Here is a 22,412-nt window from a genome sequence, read left to right as displayed (position 1 = left end):
TACATATTGTAGGGGAAACTCTAGCCAAACATTTCTCCAGCGCTCAGTTTTATTCTCTCTCACCTCACTTCCCTCAGTCCTTTATTCTCAAGCTGAGGTGACTGCTGAGAAAAGCCGCTCCACGTCTCCCTGATCTGCTGGGTGGGGCGCTAGCTTCGCGTCTCCCTAGTCTGCTAGGGGGAAAAGCAGCTAGTGCGGGGTTGTCTCACCCCGTTTGTAAGTAGGGATCTGATGTAAGTCATATCCATGTAACCCGGGGACTGCCTATATTTGTCTGCTATAAATTGTGGAGAGAGTTAGGGTATGTCTACACTACCCCGCTAGTTCGAACTAGCGGGGTAATGTAGGCATACCGCACTTGCAAATGAAGCCCGGGATTTGAATTTCCCGGGCTTCATTTGCATAAGCCGGCTGGCGCCATTTTTAAATGCCGGCTTGTTCGAACCCCGTGCCGTGCGGCTACACGCGGCACGGGCTAGATAGTTCGAACTAGCAAGCCATTCCGAACTATCTGTACACCTCGTTCCATGAGGCGTACAGATAGTTCGGAATGGCTTGCTAGTCCGAACTATCTAGCCCGTGCCGCGTGTAGCCGCGCGGCACGGGGTTCAAACAAGCCGGCATTTAAAAATGGCGCCGGCCGGCTTATGCAAATGAAGCCCGGGAAATTCAAATCCCGGGCTTCATTTGCAAGTGCGGTATGCCTACATTACCACCCTAGTTCGAACTAGGGTGGTAGTGTAGACATACCCTTACTGTGTACTGTTAAACAAATGTTGCAGATTACTGCAGAGGTGGCCAAAGTTTTGGTGAAATGATACACATGATTAAATCATCCTTGATTGTGCACAAGTGTGCAGAATGTGGAAAATACATGAATATTCTGGGACTGTGGAAAACAGTAGATACTACCCCAGTGGAACAGATTTGTGTGCCTTCCAGCTAGCCAAATCCTGAGATGGAAAGCAATCTAGTCCTTAACTCAACAGATCCTAGCTTATTGCAAGAATGGACTATAGTTCCACACTATTCTATGTCATGCTTACTTCATGGTTTCATGACTCCTTTATTATGGTCCAAAAAGGGGAAGGGGGAACAGATACCTAGATGAAAGTTACTTTTGAAAATCAGTTTTGATTCTGAAAGGCATTTTTGCAGCAAACTCCATGGTATGCATGCACATCATGATGATAAGTATATCAGCAGCCTACTGTTCACCCCTTTAAAATATAAAAGGAAGGACATTGTCTCAGCAGTACAAAGTGCAATATCTAGTATTGCTGACATGAAATTTAATTTCAGTTTTTCTGATCGTAGGCTCTTTATTCACAATCTCATCATTTACTACTTTAGCCAATAAACATTCTAAAGCATCAATTTAATGCTGCACATTTAATTCATGAGTCAGTAAACAATGTTAAAATGATATAATAAAAATAAAGCAATGTTAAATAGTAATGGAGATGTAGCCGTGTTAGTCTGGTCTAGCCGAAACAAAAGACAGGACTATGCAGCACTTTAAAGACTAACAAGATGGTTTATTAGGTGATGAGCTTTTGTGGGCCAGACCCACTTCCTCAGATCAAATTGTGGAAGAAAATTGGCATGACCATATATACCAAAGGGATACAATAAAAAAAAGTGAACACATATAAAAAGGACAAATCAAATTTCAGAACAGAGGGGGAGTGAGGGGAGAGGTTAATGTCTGTGAGCTAATGATATTAGAGGTGATAATTGGGGAAGCTATCTTTGTAATGGGTAAGATAGTTAGCATCTTTGTTAAGGCCCAGTCGTAAGTGTCAAATTTAAGCATGAATGACAGTTCAGGGGTTTCTCTTTGAAGTCTTGTGTTAAAATGTCTTTGAAGCAGGATGCAGGTAGTCAAGTCATTGAGACAATGCTCTTTCTGGTTGAAGTGGCAAGAAACTGTTTTTTCTTTGTGAAACTGTCTGATATCAATTTTATGTGCATTGATTCTTTGGTGAAGTGTCTGAGATGTTTGTCCAATGTACATAGCAGACGGACACTGTCGGCACATGATAGCATAAATTGTATTTCTGGATGAGCAGGAATATGTGTTCTTGATCTTATAATTGACATGGTTAGGTCCAATGATGGTGTCAGCAGAGTAAATATGTGGACAAAGCTGGCAATGGGGTTTGTTGCAAGGGAAAGTTCCAGGGTTGGTATTAGTGTGGTATGTCCTATGGTTGTTGGTAAGGATCATCCTGAGGTTAGGTGGTTGTCTATAGGAGACTATGGGTCTGTCTCCCAGAGCCTCTCAGAGTGTAGTATCCTGTTCCAGTATAGGTTGTAGTTTATTGATAATGTGTTGGATGGGTTTAAGTTGGGGGCTATAGGTCATGACAAGTGGTGTTCTATTGTTGGTTTTCTTGGGTCTGTCTTGAAGTAGATGGTTTCTGGGTATTCGTCTGGCTCTTTCAATTTGTTTTTTTTATTTCTCCGGGTGGGTAATTGAGGTTTATAAATGCTTGGTAGAGATCCTGAAGTTTCTAGTCTCTGTCAGTGGGATTAGAGCAGATGCGGTTGTATCGAAGGACTTGGCTATAGATGATGGATTGTATGGTGTGTTCTGGATGGGAGCTGGAAACATGTAGGTAACTGTATGTGTCCGTGGGTTTTCTGTAGAGAGTGGTGTCTAATTTACCATTGGTGATTTGTACCATGGTGTCCTTTTACCCATTCTCTACTTATGCTACATCAATTACATCTTTATGATCTGGACCCCTGGCTAAGAAACACTGGATGCATTCCACAGAGACTTTAACAACCTACACCCCACCATCAATCTCTGCCTGGACCATTCTACATGAGAGATCCATATCCTGGACACCACAGTACAAATCACCAATGGTAAATTAGACACCACTCTCTACAGAAAACTCACTGACTCATACTGTTACTTACATGCCTCCAGCTCCTATCCAGAAGCAAAGAGGCTTCTCTGGTATTTACAAAAGCACTTACACAGGTTAACTACCTAATTCTTGGCCTCACCAGTGCCAAGTTGAGCTGGTCAGTTATCTCCTCTATCTTACATCCAACACTCCTGTTAATGTACTCCAGAGACTATATCTGCCTCACACGGGTAACTCATTCAGTCTGTGATCTGATACATAGAATCTTTTCAGCAGTACTCAGGGGGGCTGACAGAATTGTCAGGCCCCTGGGCAAGGTATGTGTGTGAGGAAAACTCTGCACTACCAGAAGGGGAGGAGCCTTGGACAAAAGGGGCAGGGCTGGAGGTCTGGACTTCCCCCACCAGCCCATCAGTGTCACCCAGACCATGTGGTAAGGGTGATTTAAAGGTTTGAGGCTCTGGCTGCTGCTGCAGTATTGCATCCTCTCAGTCTGACAGCAAATCACTGATGACTAGTTTTTGAATATGGTCTTAGCCAACCATAATTGGTTGAGAGATGAAAGATACAGGAGATACTTTTGGAGAAAGGAAAGAGACTGAAAATGCATATAGCAATAAGGGTGGAGGACGTATGAAAAGATAGCAAAATGGCAAAAGTATTATACAGTTAAGGATGGCAAATGAAAATGGGGGATAACTCACTGAAACAGGCATGGACCCAGAGGGAGCATGTGGAGCAGGGACAGAGAACGGCGTGTGTGAATGTGTGGGGCAGAGTCTGGGTTTAGATGAGGGAGGAAGTGTGTGGGGCAAGGTTTGGGTTTAGGGAGTGTGTTGGGAAGGGCCCCAGTATGGCTGGGGGGCATGTAAATGAGTGGCTTAGGATCTGGGTTTAGATGAGGGAGGAAGTGTGTGGGGCAGGGTTTGGGTTTAGGGAGTGTGTTGGGAAGGGCCCCAGTATGGCTGGGGGGCATGTAAATGAGTGGCTTAGGATCTGGGTTTAAATGAGGGAGGAAGTGTGTGGGGCAGGGTATGGCTGGGGACCTGTGAGTGTGTGGCCTAAGGTCTGGGTTTTGCTTAGAGAGGGAGTATGTGGGGCAGAGCCAGGAAATGAGCAGTGTGAATGTGCGGGGCAGAGTCTGGGTTTAGGTGAGGGAGTGTGTGGGGTCGGGCCCGGGTATGGCTGGCGGGCACGTGAATGTGGGGAGGCCCGGTCTATGTTAAGATGAGCGAGGGCCATGGAATGGCTGGGGGAGGGGGTTGTATGAATGTGTGGGGCAGGGACTGGGTGTAGCTGAGGGAGGGAGTGTAGGGGGCAGGTCTCGGGAGTGTGAGGCGGTGGCTGGGAAAGAGCAAGGACACGCGGGGCTGCAGCGAGGGCTCGCCACCGCCGCCATGCCCCGTTCGCGGGCAGCGAGGGGTTAACCAGCCGGCGCGCTGCTATTTGCGGCGGCCGCAGCTCTCGGCCGATTAGAGCGCGCCTCAGCCCGGGGCGGCGGCAGCGAGGGAGTTAACCCCGTGGTGGCGGCGGCGGCGGTGGCGGAGGGAGAGAGCGGCAGCCGCCGCCGGGTTGCTAGGGATGGAGAGATCCCGTGTCACCCGGATGTGAGTGTCATGTTGGCCCCGACTGGAAGGGATTTGGCAGCGGCAGAGCAGCAGCGGCAGCAGCAGCCGGAGCAGCCCCTCGCCTCTCAGTAGCCGCTGCCATGGGGGTCGGATAGTGGGGAGCGCAGGGGGCAGCACGCACCTGGCGCGGAGGTGGGCTGGGAGCGTCCCTTGCTTTTCTCCCGCGCACGCCCCGCCGCAAGTGAGAATAATGCCCCGGCAGCAGGAGCAGCCCCCCGAAGGTAAGAGCCGGGAGGTGAGGGGGCAGCTGCATGCCCGGGGCCGAGGTTGGGGGGGTGTCGCTGAGGGATTTGGGAGGCAGGGCTGGGGGGTGAGGACGGGGCGGCGCAGGGCTGGGGCAAGGTTAGGGGGACGGGGCTGTGGGCAGGAGAAGGGATGCGAGGGGGGGGATGGGACTGGCAAAGGGAAGGGGGGGTTGGAAAGGATGCCAGAGGGGGCAGGAGGTGACCCCCGGGGGAGCGGCGCTGGCCGATGCACCCACACCCCTCTCTCGCCCCCAGGCCATGCCCAGCAGCTGGCCGGGCTGCGGGAGGCAAGCGGGGCTGGGAGGACGCGCAGTGTGCGCGCCTCAGGCTCCGCGCGTGGAGGAACCTGGCTGGAAACGCCGACGGGCTTGGTGCGTGTGCGGGGGCAGGTGAGGGGCTGCTCCCGGGCGGGCTTGCGCTGCGGTGCTTCCAGCCCACTCTACGCCCCCCCGTCCGCTCCCTGGCGCCGCGGCCAGGAGCGCGCGGAGAGACGACACATGGGGCTCGTGTGTGTTAAGCTCCTTTGCAAACCGGCTCAGGCGCTGCTGCTTCCTCCCGGGCTGGGTTTCAATGATTCCTCCCTCCTGACATTAACAGTAAGTTTGTGCTTGTGGCCGGGCTGGAGGCCAGGCGCTGCCTTAGGGCTCCCCCGGGAGCCTCTGGCGCTCGGGCTTTGTTTCACTTTCAAAGCGTGATTTAAAGACGGGGGATGAGGTGGGAGGGTGGTTGAGTTGTGCCCATGGCATCCCAAAAAGGGAGGCGGCAGGAGGGCCGTCGGAGGGGATGTGGGGTCACTGGAAAACGAGGGAATTGTTCGGAAAACCAGGCAGGTGAAACCGTCAGTGTCACACTGTGAGCCGAGGCAGGCACTCGCTCTCTTGTGTAACCTAGCAATGGACCAGCTGTTGATGTGCCTGTGCTGTCTGATGGCCACCTCCTCGCGCTCTCTCCCCTTCTCTTGTGTCAGGTCTCCAAGGGAGATCCACTTGGGCAGCAGCAGGAAATACTGGAGGGCAGAATCCAGGAGTGACCTCTTCCCTGCTGCCAACCCAGGGAGCCATTTTAATATTATCCCTTCTCCCCCCCCCCCCCATGCTTATCTCCCTTCCCCTCTCCACACATGCACTCAAAGGCAGCAGCAGGAAGTTAAGCAAGGGGAGTAGAGCAGAAGCTGAGGCCCAGTGCTATCCCTATTTCCATGGTGCCCACATGTGCATAGGGCAGGTTTTTTAGTGCCTTGTCGAGGGTGGGTGGATAGATGGTGGTATAGTCTTTTGCAAGTGGAACTTTTATCTGTTTTATGACAGATGAACGATCATGGGAAAATATTTCTATCTCCTGCCCTGGGAGATCACCCCAGTGTCATTCTCTTTCCTAATTTCCAGCACAAATCCTGTGCTAACCCTCTATCTTTTTTTCCCATCAGACATCTTCAAGTTTTGAGTTAACTTGCAGGGAGGGCTGAGGATGTTATTGCTTTCTTACAGGTGCCATTGGCACTAGATTTTGCTGCTGTCATGCTTTGCACGACAAAGATCCTTGCTATGTAGAGCTGTTTTGCCTTCCCTATTGACCACCTAGATGGGGTTATTTCAAGGGTTTATTATTTTCAACATGTATCTTATTTTCTCTTTAAAAGGTTTTGGAGGGTTTTCACTGTGGTAATTTACAAAGTGGAGGATACGGACTCTTTGGAAGTATTTAATTTGTTGACAAGACTACTTTTAATTCTTACAGTGTTTTAAACAATGTTGACTATTATTTATAAAATAAATTATTCAAAATACCCCAAACTATTAGGATTTTTTTTTACCAAACTGATGAGGATGAGCAAATAGTGAACACTGTTCTGTTTTAGCAAAGTCAGTCACAAAAAAGATAGGATTTGTTAGCTATAAGTATGATGATGTGTAAAGCTGTCATCCAATTTGGAAAACTCCAGTAAAATGCTTTAAGTGGAGGTCAGGATGAACTGTGTTTTGTTGTCAGCATGTATTTTGATAGTCCTATTAAACTGATGTTTATAATACTGATTCCTGTACTTTTCTTATTCTTAGGTACGTGTGTATATAAAGGAAACATCTGAGTCTCAGGACTTTTATAAATGCCTCCATTCTTTCTATCTAGAATACTGTGTCTATATTTGAATGTAAAAAAACTAAAACTAAATTACTTCTTTTTTCCTGCAGAGGCAAACTATGCAAGTAGCACCAGAATTCCTCTCCCTGGTGACGGACCAACTGTTCAGTCAAACAGTTCAGCACCATCCAAGCAAACTGTTCTATCTTGGCAAGCTGCAATTGATGCTGCTAGACAAGCCAAGGCTGCCCAAACTATGAGCACCACCACAACCCAACCTGTAGGATCTCTGTCCCAAAGAAAACGCCAGCAATATGCCAAGAGCAAAAAACAGGGTAATACATCTAACAGTCGGCCACCCCGTGCCCTTTTCTGTTTATCCCTCAATAACCCAATACGAAGAGCCTGCATTAGTCTTGTAGAATGGAAGTATCCTTTTGATGCAGTTTTGTTTTTACCATCTGTTCTTTCAGTATTCCAAATGTGTCAAAGAGAATGTCCATGCAATCCAGGACAGCACAAAAAAGCAATGAGGCCTTGGAATAGGAGCAGAACAATATTTAGATTCTTTTGTTGTAAAGTAACATGGTATTGGATGTGAAGTTACATTTAGTATTTTATTTGCAATAAGTAGCAATCTCACAGTCTTTAACTTTTTAAAAATATTAAATTAATTTTCATATACACGTGTAAGTATGAACTCTTTAATTTAAATGGTGTATTGCAAAATTTTAGGTTTCAGGTTTTCTTTTCTGTTTAAAATAATAGTGTTCCTGACAGTGGAAACATTTTTAAGTGTTGGGGAGATAACAAATTGATATACTTGTATGTATATGTAAAACTAATTGATTTAATGATAGTTAAATACATAAGTCCTTACTGATCAAAATGAGACCATCTCCCTTAATCTATGTCAACATCACATAGAATTTCATTTTTCTAATTAAATATCTGAAACATAAATGTACAAAGAAAAGCAGGGTAGCAGGTTTGATATGTTCCCCAGCTATTTTGCTCTGGGAAAAACACTCTCAAATCATTTTATCCCTAGAGAATATTTTGAACATGCCCTTGTAAAAGATAGTTATATTGGTTATATATTTATATATTTGAAAATTAAATACATTTCTTATTTACTTTGTCCCAGGCAGACTGATAGCCCCTTCCTTCCTCGCCTGTCATGTGAATTTTTTATACCTACGTTGAAGCCACAATGACATCTCTTATTCCCTCATTCCTCCCCCATTGCTCCCTCCATATACTTTCCTTTACTTCAGATTCCTCCATCAAATCCCTAGGTTGCAATCATGATCATTCTGATGAAGGAAGACTTGATGGCACAAAACCTGTCAATGTTTCTTTCTAATTGGCAGATAAATAATTGCTTGAGTAATATGAAGTATTTCTTTCTCACAGGCTATTGCCCTGTGTATCTCCAAGGCTATATGCCCAAGGAGCAAGAAGTCAAGCCTAGATCTTCCTCACAGCAAGTTGCTGCATTACCACTAGGCCCAGTGACCCAAATATAGAAGTCCTTTCAAAATAATGCTTACTTCGCAGAGAAGTAGAGAGACAGGAGGTAAGATGGAGATTCACTCTGAGCACATACAAGTAGTCTGCAATACATGATTCAGCTGAACTTTTAAGACATATTGACAGTCACAACACATATTTGGATATGTTCCCTATATAGTCATAGATGAGAGAGCAGAGTTGCTAGCATATATTCACAAAGGCATGTATGTTTTGCTTTGGTTGTTTTTTCTTGGTACAGTGGTGATGGCTTGTGACTGGGATTTTAATATTTCTTTTGAAGAGTTGATAGCAGAACCCATATGCAGAATACACAGTTGTGTAGGGCACCTGAAAATTTGGGGCACCACTGGGTCTTAATGTCCACCCATCGGCCTCTTCCTATCCCTATTCTGTGGCTCTGCTTCCTCTGGAGAGGATCTAGTTAACTTAAGAGTGAAAAAGCTTTTCAGACTTATTAGCAGAACACTGAACCTGTGAAAGAGCCATTCAAGTGATAATGAAGCTATTTAACAGGTATTTGACAACCTTTGGTATATACAGTCAGTTTCTGAACTATTAGTTTGTAGGCCCTTAGTTTAAAATTTTATTTAAAAATATTTCATTAGTATGTTGCTGAATATTATAAAATCACATCTTTAAAAAATTGCCCCCCCCCCCAGCTGCCATCAGGTATAGGAGCACCAGTTTAATAGTATTGCATAGGACCCTGTAAATCCTAAGTATGGCTCTGGAAGACAATATATATATATATATATTTATAAATCTCAAGTAACATTTTGAAACAGAAAACATCATTTTCTGGGGAGGACATAAAATGTTGGCCTGTCAACCTAGATAATTTCCCTTTAATAGTAAATGACTCTGCTAGCAAGTGAAGTGTTAAATGTAAAAATAAATGTACTACTGTACTTCAGTCTCTCCAGCCTGAGAGCTGTTGCTATACAAATTTCACAATGGCCAATACGACTCTTTTTATATAGATGTTTTTTTAAGTTTATTTTTAAACATAATTTAATTACAAATTAAATTTAATGGACCAAATTCTGCTCTCATTTACACTGGTATAAAGTGAGATAAACTCCATTAGTTGGTCTCTATTGGGCTGAGTTCAACTCTGTTAAATACCTCTGGATTCAGAGTATAATAACTGAGAGCAGAATTTGGGCCTGGTTAGCAAGAAAATGCAGGTTAAGACAGATGTAGGTTCTTACATGGAATGTTGAGATCTCCTGTATATTAAATAGCAACCATTAATGGGAGTTATGAACATAAAGTCTGTTACTCAGGATGGATGAATTTTCAGCTGGCAAAATTAGCTCAAAGTGGTTTTAAGTTATGCCTAGGCCTTGTGCTGGCTCTCTGCACAGCACTGAGTTTCATCCAATGAGAATATACCTCTAAGGCAATTGAGACATTTTTGGTATACAGCCCATGATGTTCATACAAAATTCCCACAGATAAAAATCAATGAGAATGGTGCATGGAGTTGAAGATGGTATAGGTCTCTAATAAATAAGTGAAATATCCTTATTTTCTACCAAAATTCAGTGCATAGGCAGGGGAAATAAATTATGTATGGATGAACTCCAGAAGCTTTTTATTTGTGTGGGGAAGAGGAATTGTGCTCACAGCGGGGATGTGATTGGTTGCCTGTTTGTTGCTATTCCAGCCCTTGGACTAAGATTCATGCACATCTTCTGTCTACATGGAAGTGTATGGTAGATGAATCTATGTAATTGCTCAGAAAGTGACCATGCCTCTGTTATTGGTTCTGATTATCTAAACCATTATCTCCATGCCCTGACTGAAGCAGATTTGATGCAGAATGCAGCAGTTATAGACGTGAGACGAGTGCAGAACCTTTCTGCATACTCACACTACAGCTTTCTAGCCCTCACACTGCAAAACTGATAAAGTTCTGTTTCATCCCATACTACAATCTTCACCCTAGGTGATTTATTTTCCCCTTGATATACACATGTAATTTCCATTAATGATAATGGGAGGTGTGTGTGCATAGATTTGTAGGTATACTATATAGTCCAATAGCCAACTTATTGATTTAATATTATTGTGTGATTAGAGTTAATCTCAGATTTTAATATAAAATAATATGTGGCAGAATAAATGTGGATCTGCTCCTTGTCATAAAAGAGGGCCTTTTAATGTCATTGTGATAAAAAAAACAATAGATTCTGGGGATATAATTGATGCCGAGGAAAACTTGGTTGTCAAAGTCATCACTCAAAAGATTGTCATGAAAAAATCAGACATTTAAAAATTAAAATGTGAGTGTAAAATGTAGAAATCAAGAGCAGAATGAGACTGGAATTGTGTAGATATTAAAAATCCATATATTCCTTAACAAGATGTTTCAGACCATTTGACATATTTATACTATTGTCTATTTTTGCCAATTGTGTGGCCTTAGCTGTTTACATCCCATTCCCAGAAGATGATTCTAATTCAACTAATCATAACTTGGTAAGTATTCTTTGGTTTCCTTTCTATATTTATGTTGGTGTATTATATACTTTAACAATTAACTGCTAATAGAAGGGAATAGATGTCAGTATGGATAATAGATTTAATTAAAAATGGTATTTAGTAATACTCTGAAACAAAATTTCTTTGAAGTATTTATGTGCTTTGGTTGTCAATTTCAGTGTATTTTTTTAGTATCTGCCGTTAAAAGAGAACTGACAACAGTTATAAATGTTGGGGGCAATTTATGTTGAAGATAGTTTTGCATATAAAAGAATGTAACTTGCCTCTTACTGTTGTTTAGATTAATATTAGTCTGGCATTTTTTTGCTCGTTAGTTTTCTGAAATCAGTCCTCTTGAAGTCATGTTTCTTGGTATTTTTGTCTCATGTGTTTTCAGATTTTAATCCTAAATTCTTAGCTACATATTTAGGGTTTATATTAGTTGAGGCTTTTCTTTATAATAAACTAGTCCAAGACAATAATTTATACAATGAGCTTTGTTATATGGTTGTTATATAATTAGAACACCGCCTTCATGGAAAAAGATGAAATGTTGTGAGGGGGAGGTGTTGTTTTAATGAAGCTATTCTAAAGGAAGATTTATGTACTTTAAAGCTGAGTTTTTAAAAGAGACTGCTGTTGCTATCACAGAGATTTTTTTGACTTGGGTTGCAATGTGCAAAGTGTATCATGTGCAGTAGAATTTATCTAGGATAAAAATAATTTACTACTGTTGTGTTTTATAGATTGTCATTAGAAATATATATTAATAATTTTAAAATTGCTATGTAATTGCAATAATACATTATAATAGCATTTGTAATAAATATTGTATCCAATATTAATACTGGATTACATTGGAATAATTAACATTTGTGATACATTTGAAAAACTAGAAGAGTTCATAGTTTCTGACTGTGCAGTCTTTGCATGCTCAAAATCCTCATGGGAAATGTGGGTGTAAAACAAAACCAACCAACCAACGAAAAAACAAAACAACCCATCCCCAAAACAATAGCAATATCACAAGATTGGACCCAAACTAGTAAACAGATAGTGTGGGATTATATTTGTGTGGAAAATCTGGGTTAATGCATAGCCTTACATGAATGAAACTGTTTGTTCAGGTTACAATTTGTAACCTTGTTTATTTTATTATAGACGGTAATTCTTATATATTGACCCATTTTGTGCATTCCTTGTTTACCAAGGCCACAAGATTAAACAAATACAGAAAATATAAGCGCTCACAAAAGGCAGATTAATTCAGGTCAATGTAAAAAACAATTTATGCAGCTGAATATCTGTGCCAATCAACAATGGTTTTTTCCTCTGAGAAATTCAAGGCAGAAATCTTCGTATCTGTCTATCCATCAGAAGGTCTCGGTTAATAACTAATTCCCTACAGCATCACATGAAGAGTAAAATATCTGTTTGTGTCAGAGGCTAGTAATTTTATAAAATTTAGTGTTTTTTTTAAGCAATAGTTTTTACAAAAGCTGAACTCAGATCTTTCTGACCTAATTTTACAATGTGTCAATATTTAGGATTAAAGTTTATACTTATTCCTTTCCATCTCTTAAAGCTATTACAGCCATATTGTTTTAAGCAGAAACAAATTATAGTCTTTTGTACAGATAGTCATATTCATTTTTAGCATTTTAGAGTGGCTTTTTTAAAACACCTTTAATGTGCATCAACAAATTCTACATCTTGATCTCTTATTCACATTCTGTACTGTGTAGTACTGGTGTAAATTCTGAATAACTCAAGAGCAGAACTGAATATGGTGTTTTTATTTTGACAGCATTTTTAATACTGGTTCAGAATAAGACAAATGAAAGGGTAGGAATATATATGATTAAATAAAATAAATAGATTGGAATTAAACTGGATTGGCTGTTTCCATGGTGGTAGCTGTATCATGAAATGGACTGACTCATGTCTTTTTCTGTGGAACCCCGTATCTGTTTACTCTTCTGTTAGTTTAGTTCTGATTTCTCCTGTAAATATGGGTGGAAGCAAAATGCAGAAGCAGCATATTGGTATCTTCCTGGAAATCATCTAGGCTCACATAAGAACCTGCCATAAAAGGTGGGCTACTGCCTGGCAGCCCCTTCCCATCTCTTGAACTGTAAACTCACAGATGTGAGATAGAGGTGGTTCCGTTTTTTCATAGTAGAACTTTGTTATAGAACTGTGTACTCCCCTCTTCTTCAACTGTTTGAGATCACCAGCTTCTGCTCCTCTTTTGCTCATGTTAGTCTGATATTCCAATAAAAAAAACCTGTTTTTGGTCTGCGTGGCTGCCCAAATATCTCATATGCTTTAAGATTCCTCTATAAGCTTTATAAATGCAGTGAGAAACAAAATAAACAATTAGACACACCACTAAAATAAGCAATCATTTAGAATGCAAGGAAACTTTAAAGGCAGAACATTTATATTTCTAAATTTCTACAACATTTTAAAATAGAGAACTGGGTTGTCAGCTTGTGTAAATCAGCGTCATTTCATTGAGTTAAATGAAATGACACTAGCAGAGAATTTGTTACATTTACAAAATTTATATACATAAAAAAATGTAAGCACATCAAACACACATGTCATAGGCTTAAGGCTATGAAGTTGAAAACATGGATAGGACACTGGAGAAGGGGAACACTGATTGAGGATGGGGGAAACAGAAGTGAGGCAGTGGTCAATGGGAACTGGAAAAGGCGTCTGTTGCTGATGAGCAATATGGCTTTGGTAGGATCTCCTATCTTGTACATTTTAGGAGATACTCAGGAGAGGTGTACTTCTCCTGCAAACTTTGGGTAGTCTGTGGACATGCAGAATAGATTTTCTGTAGATTTCTGATGTTCTGCCATAGAAAGCTCTCTTCCTGTGGCTTCCCAAGACCTGGTTGGGTGATCCGGAGGCAAATTTGGGGAGTAAATTCCTGCTTATGGCTCAATCAATGAAATATTAGATCACACAACTGGCTGAGCTATTGGTGAGTGTTTTTGATGAAGAATAGCTTTTCAGTTCTCTATTGCTGACTTAACTTGCAACTCATTCTCCAATGAAAGCAGTCCACACAAAATCAATTATACATCACAATATTAGAAAATTATTTTATGACAAATTAATGTGATTAGAAATATATCAGAAACTGGGAATGAGTGACAGGGAATTGATTGTTTGATGATTACCTGTTTTGTTCATTCCCTCTGGGGCACATGGCATAGGACACTGTTGGAAGACCGGATACTGAGCTCAATGGATTTTTGGTCTGACCCAGTATGGACATTCTTATGTTCTTATCACAGGGCAAATAGAAATGGATATGACTAACAGTATTAATGGCTTAAATATATGCACATTAATAAACTTTAAAAATAGCTCATGTCTTAGATTTTGGAAGTGAGTCAAATGAGTCAATTTTCAACTCTTAAACTTCAGGAAGTTATTTTCTAGAGAGATTTGCACCATTTTTATAGTAACAGTGCAGTAATGTAAGAAAAATGTAATATGGACAAAGTCTAAGGATAAGAGGGTTGTTTATTATCTGTGCATATTCAGTTACTTGTGTCTGCTGAGACAGCTATCAAAAGTGTCGGTGGTAAATATGATATATGATATGGCCATCAGTCTACTATGAAATAAATTGTAAAGAAATAACACATTCAGTAAATCAGAGGGACAAAGGGAAGGTTGTGGTGTAGTGTCAGTGGCTTTAAGTGCAACATTCCTCCTTGCTGAAAAGGAATACCTCAAGTTTCTTTCTTCTTACACTATGGGAAAATCCAATCTTATGTATTTCCTTGGTTGACAGACATCTAGTAAATATAAACTCCCTGTCCATGACTGCTGAGATGAGTTCAGTGTGCTCCTCTGTTTGTATTGCTCCTCCTTTTTCTTTTCTCTTACATGGGGAAGAAGGAAACTTTTGCTCTCTCTCCTCTTTCCACTCACTATTGGGATTGGGAGGGCAGCATGACCATTTTCTTTCACTAGGATTCTCTTGATGGTACTTCTTGTCCCTTTAGATATTGATACTTCGTTGCCCCCTAGCTCTGAAAGACATAAAAGAAAGAAGGGAGCAATGTGTTTCAGGTAAAGCAGGGAGTGGAGAATTAAATTGTCAAGTAGGGCTGTGACTGGCTGCTCACCAACGTGACAGTCTTGCATTGAGCAGGTATGTGCATGTTTGAGTCTTTTTAACATTTCTTCCTTCCTCTGACTGAATCACTTTGATGTTTGCCAGTGGAGGAAGTCTCCTCTACCTGAATGGAGCAATGTGCTCATGCTTGTCTGAACTGCCTGAAATGTACTGCAGAACATTCTTGCAATGACAGATGATGTTCTTGAAAACTAGTTATTGAACCAAATCATGTTGTCTTTGTTCTGTTTTTAAATAATCATAACCCAGTGAAAACTCCCACTGACTGAGTAAAAACTGAAAACCTAACGTTCAGTTTGGCCTTAGCTCTTCTTCCAGTTGATACAAGAAATCTCTGTTGACTTCAGAGGGAATCATTACTATCCTATAGGAGAGCACAGGGCCGATATATTCTGGGATGGAATATTTAAGCATAAGTTTACTACTTCATTTAGACTTCAGAGTTATTTCTTTCTCCTTCCCTCTGGGGTGTCAGATGCCATGAATCTTGTGGGTGCCTGAATTAGCTTTTCATTTAGCATTGTCTCTTGTCAGTGGAGGCTTTGAGGTACAGGCAGTCCCCGAGTTACGCGGATCCGACTTATATCGTATCCGCAGTTACGAACGGGGCTTTTCTCGCCCCGGAGGACGGAGGCGGCGGGACGCCCAGATGAGCCGCGGTCCCGCCGCCTGCATCCTCCGGGGCGAGAAAAGCTGCTCCCCGTCTCCCTGGTCTGCTGGTCAGACCAGGGAGATGGGGAGCAAAGCCTCGGAGGCCGCCTGCAGCGGGACAGCCGTGGTGCGCCTGGGCTGTCCCGCTGTGGGCGTCCTCTGTGGCTTTGCTCCGCGTCTCCCTGGTCTGCTGGGGGGGGGGGGGGCGCAGCTAGTGCCTCCTTCCCCCCAGCAGACCAGGCTTTTCTGCCCACGACGCCTGGGGTAGAGCAGCTGGGGCGCTGCTGGGTTGGTCCCACAGCGCCGCTCCTCGGCGCTACTGGACCAACCCGGCAGCACCCCAGCTGCTCTGCCCCAGGCGTCCTGATTCAGCCGCTGGTGTTGCTCTGCCCCCGGCTTCCTGGAATCAGCCGCTGATCAGTTTCAGCAGCAGCTGACTTGGGGATGCCTGGGGTTCTTAAGTTGAATCTGTATGTAAGTCAGAACTGGCGTCCAGATTCAGCCGCTGTTGAAACTGATCAGTTTCAGCAGCGGCTGAATCTGGACGCCAGTTCCGACTTACATACAGATTCAACTTAAGAACAAACCTACAGTCCCTATCTTGTACGTAACCCGGGGACTGCCTGTACTGTTTCTGGCCATATGGATTTCCTCCCTATTTCTTTCTTTTCTTTCTTTTTTTTCTTCTCTTGTGTTTTTCTGCTCTTCTGTATTATATTATTTCTGTTCATGTGTCATTCTTTGTGCTTACCACCCCAGTTCTTCTTTTCTTGATATCTGTTCTCTCTGCCATATCATTTGCCTCTGTTTCCCCTCTTCTTCCCCTCTGTTTGCCTACTCCTCCTGTCTTTCTTGATCTACCTCTCCTTCTCTTTCCTCTGTCACATAACCCCTCTGCATCGTCTTCTCTTCTCCTTTCCTGCTAACCCCTGCTTTGTACTCTCCCCACCTTGTGTTCCTCTGGTGGTATGGAAACTTCTTTATCTTGCTTTGGCAGTGCTTCTCGATGATTAGAGTGCTCTGCTTCTTGCTCTGAAATGTGCAGGCAGGCTAGTGTAAATAAGTCTACATTTTTGATGCTGTGCAGGGATTCCTATGAAGCTCTTTTTATTGTTCTCTTTCCTAGGAATAAGATAGGAATAATAAAAATGAACCTTTACAGAGCCACTCAATACTAGGTGCAAGGAATGGGGATATTTCTTACTTTGGTCTGGATGGCCTCTGCTGTATTTAAACCCTGCACATTGTTTCATTAGTGGGATTGATGTCTCTAGGGAATGTGTGGCTTTTTTGGGAGAATCCATATTAGGCGTGAATCATACATGCCCTGTCTTACAAAAGCTTTCAAAATATAAGATATGCCACCTGAATGTCAGGTGGTATATAAATGATAATTAAAGTAGGTGAAAATGTATTTGTAGCTTACTGTATGAGTGTTCTTAGAAAGTCAAATGATGGGTAATGTCTTTTTTTCTCTTTCAAAGTAAACTTCAAATCTAGTAGGCTTTTATCTCTCCTCATTACTTTTTTGTGTGTGCAGCAGAGATCGTTTTGATAAGGTTTTTTTTTGTTGCAGTTGTCTTTTTAGTACATAGATTACTCTGTCATCTTTTTTGACATAAGCAAAACATGCAGTAGCTGCTTGACTGCCAGAGCAACCTGATTTTCTTTTCTAAAAGCAATGGTAAAAATGCCATTTGATAGTTATAAGCAGGGACAACATACACCAGCAAGTAACCTTTTGCAAAGCTATAAAGATTCCTTAGTAGGAGGCATTTCTGAAAGGGGACAGTTTCTAAAAAATATAATTATACTTGGGCCAATCTTTGAATTTAAATTTCAGATACTATAACAAAAGCAAAGAGGGTTATTCAACAACACTTACAATTCTGAATTACCTTCCCTTTTGTCTGTCTAGATCATGGTGTCCAACATGCTAGCCACTAGTCACATGTGGCTATTTGGCCGGTTGAGTGTAGCTAGTTCGCTATAGCATTAGCCACTATAATGGCTACTGCTTCAGAAATTGTTGGACACCACGGGTATGTCTAGACTACATGCCTCTGTCACCAGAGACATGTAAATTAGACTACCCGACATAGTCAATGAAGCCGGGATTTAAATATCCCCGGCTTAATTAAAATAAAAATGGCCACCGCACTGTGCCGGCTCTGCTGATTGTCGGCATCGTGTGCGAGTCAAGATGTAGATCGGTCAACAAGGGAAGCATTTGTCGACTGCTTCAGTAAATCTCGTTTCACAAGGCATAAGGGAGCAGTCAATAAAGGCTTCCCTTGTTGACCGATCCACGTCTTGACTCATGCGCTGTGCACTATCTCCTTCCTCAACCCCTGGAAAAAGGAATGTTTATGGAAAATGTTTTTTGACTGGCATGCCTTTATCACCTTGCAATTTCCAGCTGCTGGAATGGTCTCTTAGTCTTGTGGGCAGCTGGGATTAATTTAGAGCATCCCCGGGGTTATTCAGTTAGGGACCAAACTTGCTTCCAGATAGGAAAAAGAGAAAAGGAGAAGAGGTTTAAAATCACTTTTACCATGGTTGTACTTCATTGGGTCAAGCACATCTTGATGACAGTTGAGAAACTATCTCTAAGGTATAAATGACCATCCAGGCCCACCAGCTACATTACAGGATGCAATATAAACACGTCACTCTGCTTTTTATGGAAAGCTGCTCTGCTATCCAATTCACAGAGTACCACTTCTTGTGTTTGAAAATAAATATATTTTCTTTGTTCAAACTTGCAGGTTATTTCTCTGGGAAATCTCTGCTAATAAAACAATTTCAAGTATGACTGACATATTGAAGAAACAAATTAGCTATTTTTTCAGTGGCTTATCAGTGGGAAAATAGAGGTTGTTTCTCCCAGGTCTGGCACCCTGAACCAAGGAATCTGCTGGACCAGGGGAGGTCAATGTAGGCCCATCTGCTGCTGCCAGCTGTGAGGCCCACTCTGGCAGCAGCAGAGGGGCTGTGTGGAGGCACTGACCAAGTGGGAACAAGAGACACTTGGGAAGAGGCAGGGTGGCTGTGGAGCCCTGTAGCTGGGACTCAGAAACACAGGCCCATGGCAGCGCACTGAGCCCCAGTGTTGCTGGCTTGCGCTCCTGGCCCCTGCTGCTGGCCATGAGGCTCCACAACCATCTTGCCTCTTCCCCTGAGTGTCCCCTGTCCCCACTCCTCTTCATCCCTCCCTCCCTTGCTCCCTGAGCTTGAGTGCCACCAATAGCTATTTGTGGTGCTTCAGAAGCTCTGGGAAGGCAGGGGAAGAGTTGCTGAGTTTAGGGCCCATGAGTGCTCCAGTCTGGAAGCACCTGCAGGGATAATGGACTATGGATGTTGCCAGATTACGTAAATCCCAACTGTAGCGGTTGAACCTGTATTGTAATTAACAGTTGAGTTGTGATGAAGGTTTAAAGTGAAAATCTAAGAATAGTGAGGGAAATTCAGACCTTATGCACTGAAACATAGAGATACCAAGCTTGATATGCACATAGTTTATTGCGCATGTGTTATGTAAATGTATATAATCCAAGATTAGCAAATAATTTTACAGAACATATTCAAATATAATCTGTGAATTTACCAGCCAATGTTAACACAGAGAAACCTGACAAACTCTAGGTCATATAGCCTTAGTCCCTGAGAAAAGTGATTTCAGGTGCTACATAACCAAAATGTTATTAAACTGTGGTTCTGAAGCATTTGTTCTCATCCCAGAGGTTTGTCTAGTTCTGTTCAATTTCTTCCTCAGTGATCTAGATAATGGCATAGACAGTAAACGTATAAATTATGTGGACAATACCAAGCTGGGAGAGGTTTCAAGGGCTGTGGAGGATAGGATTAAAATTCAGAATGATCTGGACAAACTGGAAAAATGGTCTGAAGTAAACAGGAGGAAATTCAATATGGACAAATGCAAAGTATTCCACTTAGAAGATCAATAAGTTGCACACACACAAAATGGGAAATGACTGTATAGGAAGGAGTACTGCACAAAGGGATCTGGAGTCCTAGTGGACTACATGCTAACACTGTTGCAAAAAAGCAAACATTATCCTGGGATGCATCAGTAGGAATGTTGCGAGCAAGAGACGAAAAGTAATTCTGCCCCTCTATTCTGATTAGACCTCAGTTGGTGTATTGTGTCCAGTTCTGGGCTCCACATTTTAGGAAGGACGTGGACAAATTGGAGACAGTCCAAAGAAGAGCAACAAAAATGATTAAAGGGCTACAAAATCTGACCTAGGAGGAAAGATTGAAAAAAATCGTTTTATTTTGTGTGAAAAGAGAAGACTGAGAAGAGACATAACTATTTTCAAGTACATCACAGGTTATTACAAGAAGGAGGGAGAAAAACTGTTCAACCTTTATAGCTGGGGTGGGGAAACTTTTTTGGGTTGGAGACTGTTGACCAACACACAAATCTGTTGGGCTGCACATAAATGAGAAGCTAACCCTCCCCCCCAACTCTCACTGATGTGGCTCCCAACTGAGAAGGAGAAAATTACTCCCCACATTCCCCTCATACACCAGAGCCTAGGGGGGTGCCCCGCCTAGTAGATTTTGTGTGCTCCAGCCCCGCAGTGGGACAGTGGGAGGGCTGGAGCCCCCGTGCATGCTCTCCAATGCATGGGGCAGCCCTCTGAGCCTTGGGGGCCAGATCCGGCCCCTGGACCCTGAGGTTCCCTTCCTCTGCTTTATAGTACAGGACAAGAAACAATGGGAATGGGTTTAAATTGCAGCTAGGAAGCTTAGGTGGGACATTGGGAAAAACTTCCTAACTGTCAGGATGGTTAACCACTGGCATAGGGAGGTTGTAGAATCTCCATCATTGGAGATTTTTAAGAGCAGGTTAGATAGATACCTATCAGGGATGGTCTAGATTAAAAAAAATAGTCCTGCCATGAGTGCAGGGGACAGATTAGATGACCTGTTGAGGTCCTCTCCAGGCCAATGACTCTATAGTGCCTATATCAACAGTGGGTTTATCATTAAAATATATAAATAGTTAGCTCAAAACTAGGGATGTTAAAATGTGTTTACTTAGGTAGCTGCAAATATCAATAGTTGTATTAACCTTGACTCTTGGGCAGGGCCGGATTAAGGCCTTTAGAGGCCCTAAGCACTGAAAAGATTATGGTGCCCCCGCATATGTAAATCAAAATAAAAACAATACTATACCGTAAAATCTCATTTTTTTTTTTGGTAACCCTGCTTTGCTGGTGCCCTAAGCACGTGCTTAGTCTGCCTATTGGGTAATCCAGCCCTGCTCTTGGGGCATGACATAGAAAAGCAAGAGGCTTCACAGCAATTGAGGGTCAGAGTAGGTAGTGTTTTAAAGATTGCTACTAATGCCTTGAATTGCACCTGGAACTGAATAGGAATTCAGCTAGTACATTGTACAGATCATAGATGTCCTATTTGCATGTTATCTCATGCTGACCAAAAGACAGATTCCTGGGTTTTGCACTAGATGAGGCTTGAGGAGGATTCCAAAGGGTAACACCAAACGGTGTAATAATAATCCAGCCTGGATGTTGTATATGACTTCGCTTCTATAACACAGACAATTTATGTAATGGAAGTGATGCTAAAAATAAATGAAATATTCCTCCAAAAACGTTTTATTGTTACTAGTGGGAGAATTTATTTTACTGGCTAAAGAAAGAGGGAGACCTTTTCTCTGTCCGATAGATAAGGGAATTTAAGGAACATCATGGAGTAGAGCAATGGCAGGAAGGATGGTCCAGTGGTCAAGGTGCTAGCTTGGAACTTGTGGGTTGAATTCCTTGCTTCACTGTAGTTTCCTATGTGTCTGTGTAGTTTCCTATGTGTCTCCCTACACTACACTATGTGTAGTTTCCTATGTGTCTCCCTACTTTAGAGAGGTGTTGTGAGGCTAAATGCATTAAAGATCTTGATATATTCAGATACCATGATAAAGGGGCCATGTAAGTATCATATCTAAGGGTATGTCTACACTACAGAGAAGATCGAAGCTGCTGCTGTCAATCTTCCATGGTTTGAATTAGTGGGTCTAGTGAAGACATGCTAATTCAAACTGAGAGGGGCACTCTGGTTGATGCCGGTAGTCCTGCTTCCACAAGAAGTAAGGGAAGTTGAAGGGAGAGTATTCTCCCTTTGACTTCCTGCAGCGTGTCCAGTGCCAAAAGTTGAGTTAAGGTACTTTGACTTCAGCTACGCAATTAACATAGCTGAAGTTGTGTATCTTAATTTGACTGTATCTCATAGTGTAGACGTACCCTTAGATAGATGTACTGTATGAGCTCTATAAAGTGAACAGACTGCTTCTGATCAGTGAGAAGGGCTTGGCTGGTTGGATGCTGAACTGCACAAATTCAACACTCAGTGCATTATCAGAGGCTTCATTTCTGCTTTTCAGATTGCAACATGTTTTGGCAGCTAATTTTAGTGAAGTGAAAATCACTAGTAGTGGCAATATACAAACAGAAGGAACAGCCACAGTTCCCATAAACTGCACTGGTAGTTCGAAATAAGCTTTGAAATTGCATAGCTTATTTTGAATCAATTTTGAAATAGATTATTTTATAATTTGGTGCTGTCTAAACAGTGCCGCATTTCAAAATAACCCACTATTCCAAAATGTCCCTTACTTCTCATGGAATGAGGTTTACAGGGATGTCAGAATAGTGAGACCGTTATATTTCAAAATAACGGGCCTGCTTTTAAG

General features: G+C 42.4%; 1 protein-coding gene across 1 annotated transcript in view; it reads left to right on the top strand.

Moving 5' to 3' along the window:
- The first annotated feature begins 4,304 nt into the window (after positions 1-4,304).
- The window catches only part of CACNA1D (calcium voltage-gated channel subunit alpha1 D), a 365,513-nt gene continuing 347,405 nt past the window's right edge, over positions 4,305-22,412 (top strand). The window contains exons 1-3 of the mRNA XM_075938914.1: positions 4,305-4,731; positions 6,945-7,263; positions 10,749-10,854. Of these exons, the coding sequence (XP_075795029.1) occupies positions 4,701-4,731; positions 6,945-7,263; positions 10,749-10,854 (456 nt within the window). The 5' untranslated portion in view covers positions 4,305-4,700. The remainder of the gene's footprint in view (positions 4,732-6,944; positions 7,264-10,748; positions 10,855-22,412) is intronic.

The sequence above is a fragment of the Pelodiscus sinensis genome, chromosome 11 (assembly GCF_049634645.1).
Source record: "Pelodiscus sinensis isolate JC-2024 chromosome 11, ASM4963464v1, whole genome shotgun sequence".
Taxonomy (NCBI): Eukaryota; Metazoa; Chordata; order Testudines; family Trionychidae; genus Pelodiscus; species Pelodiscus sinensis.
This window is presented reverse-complemented; position numbering and strand designations above follow the sequence as displayed.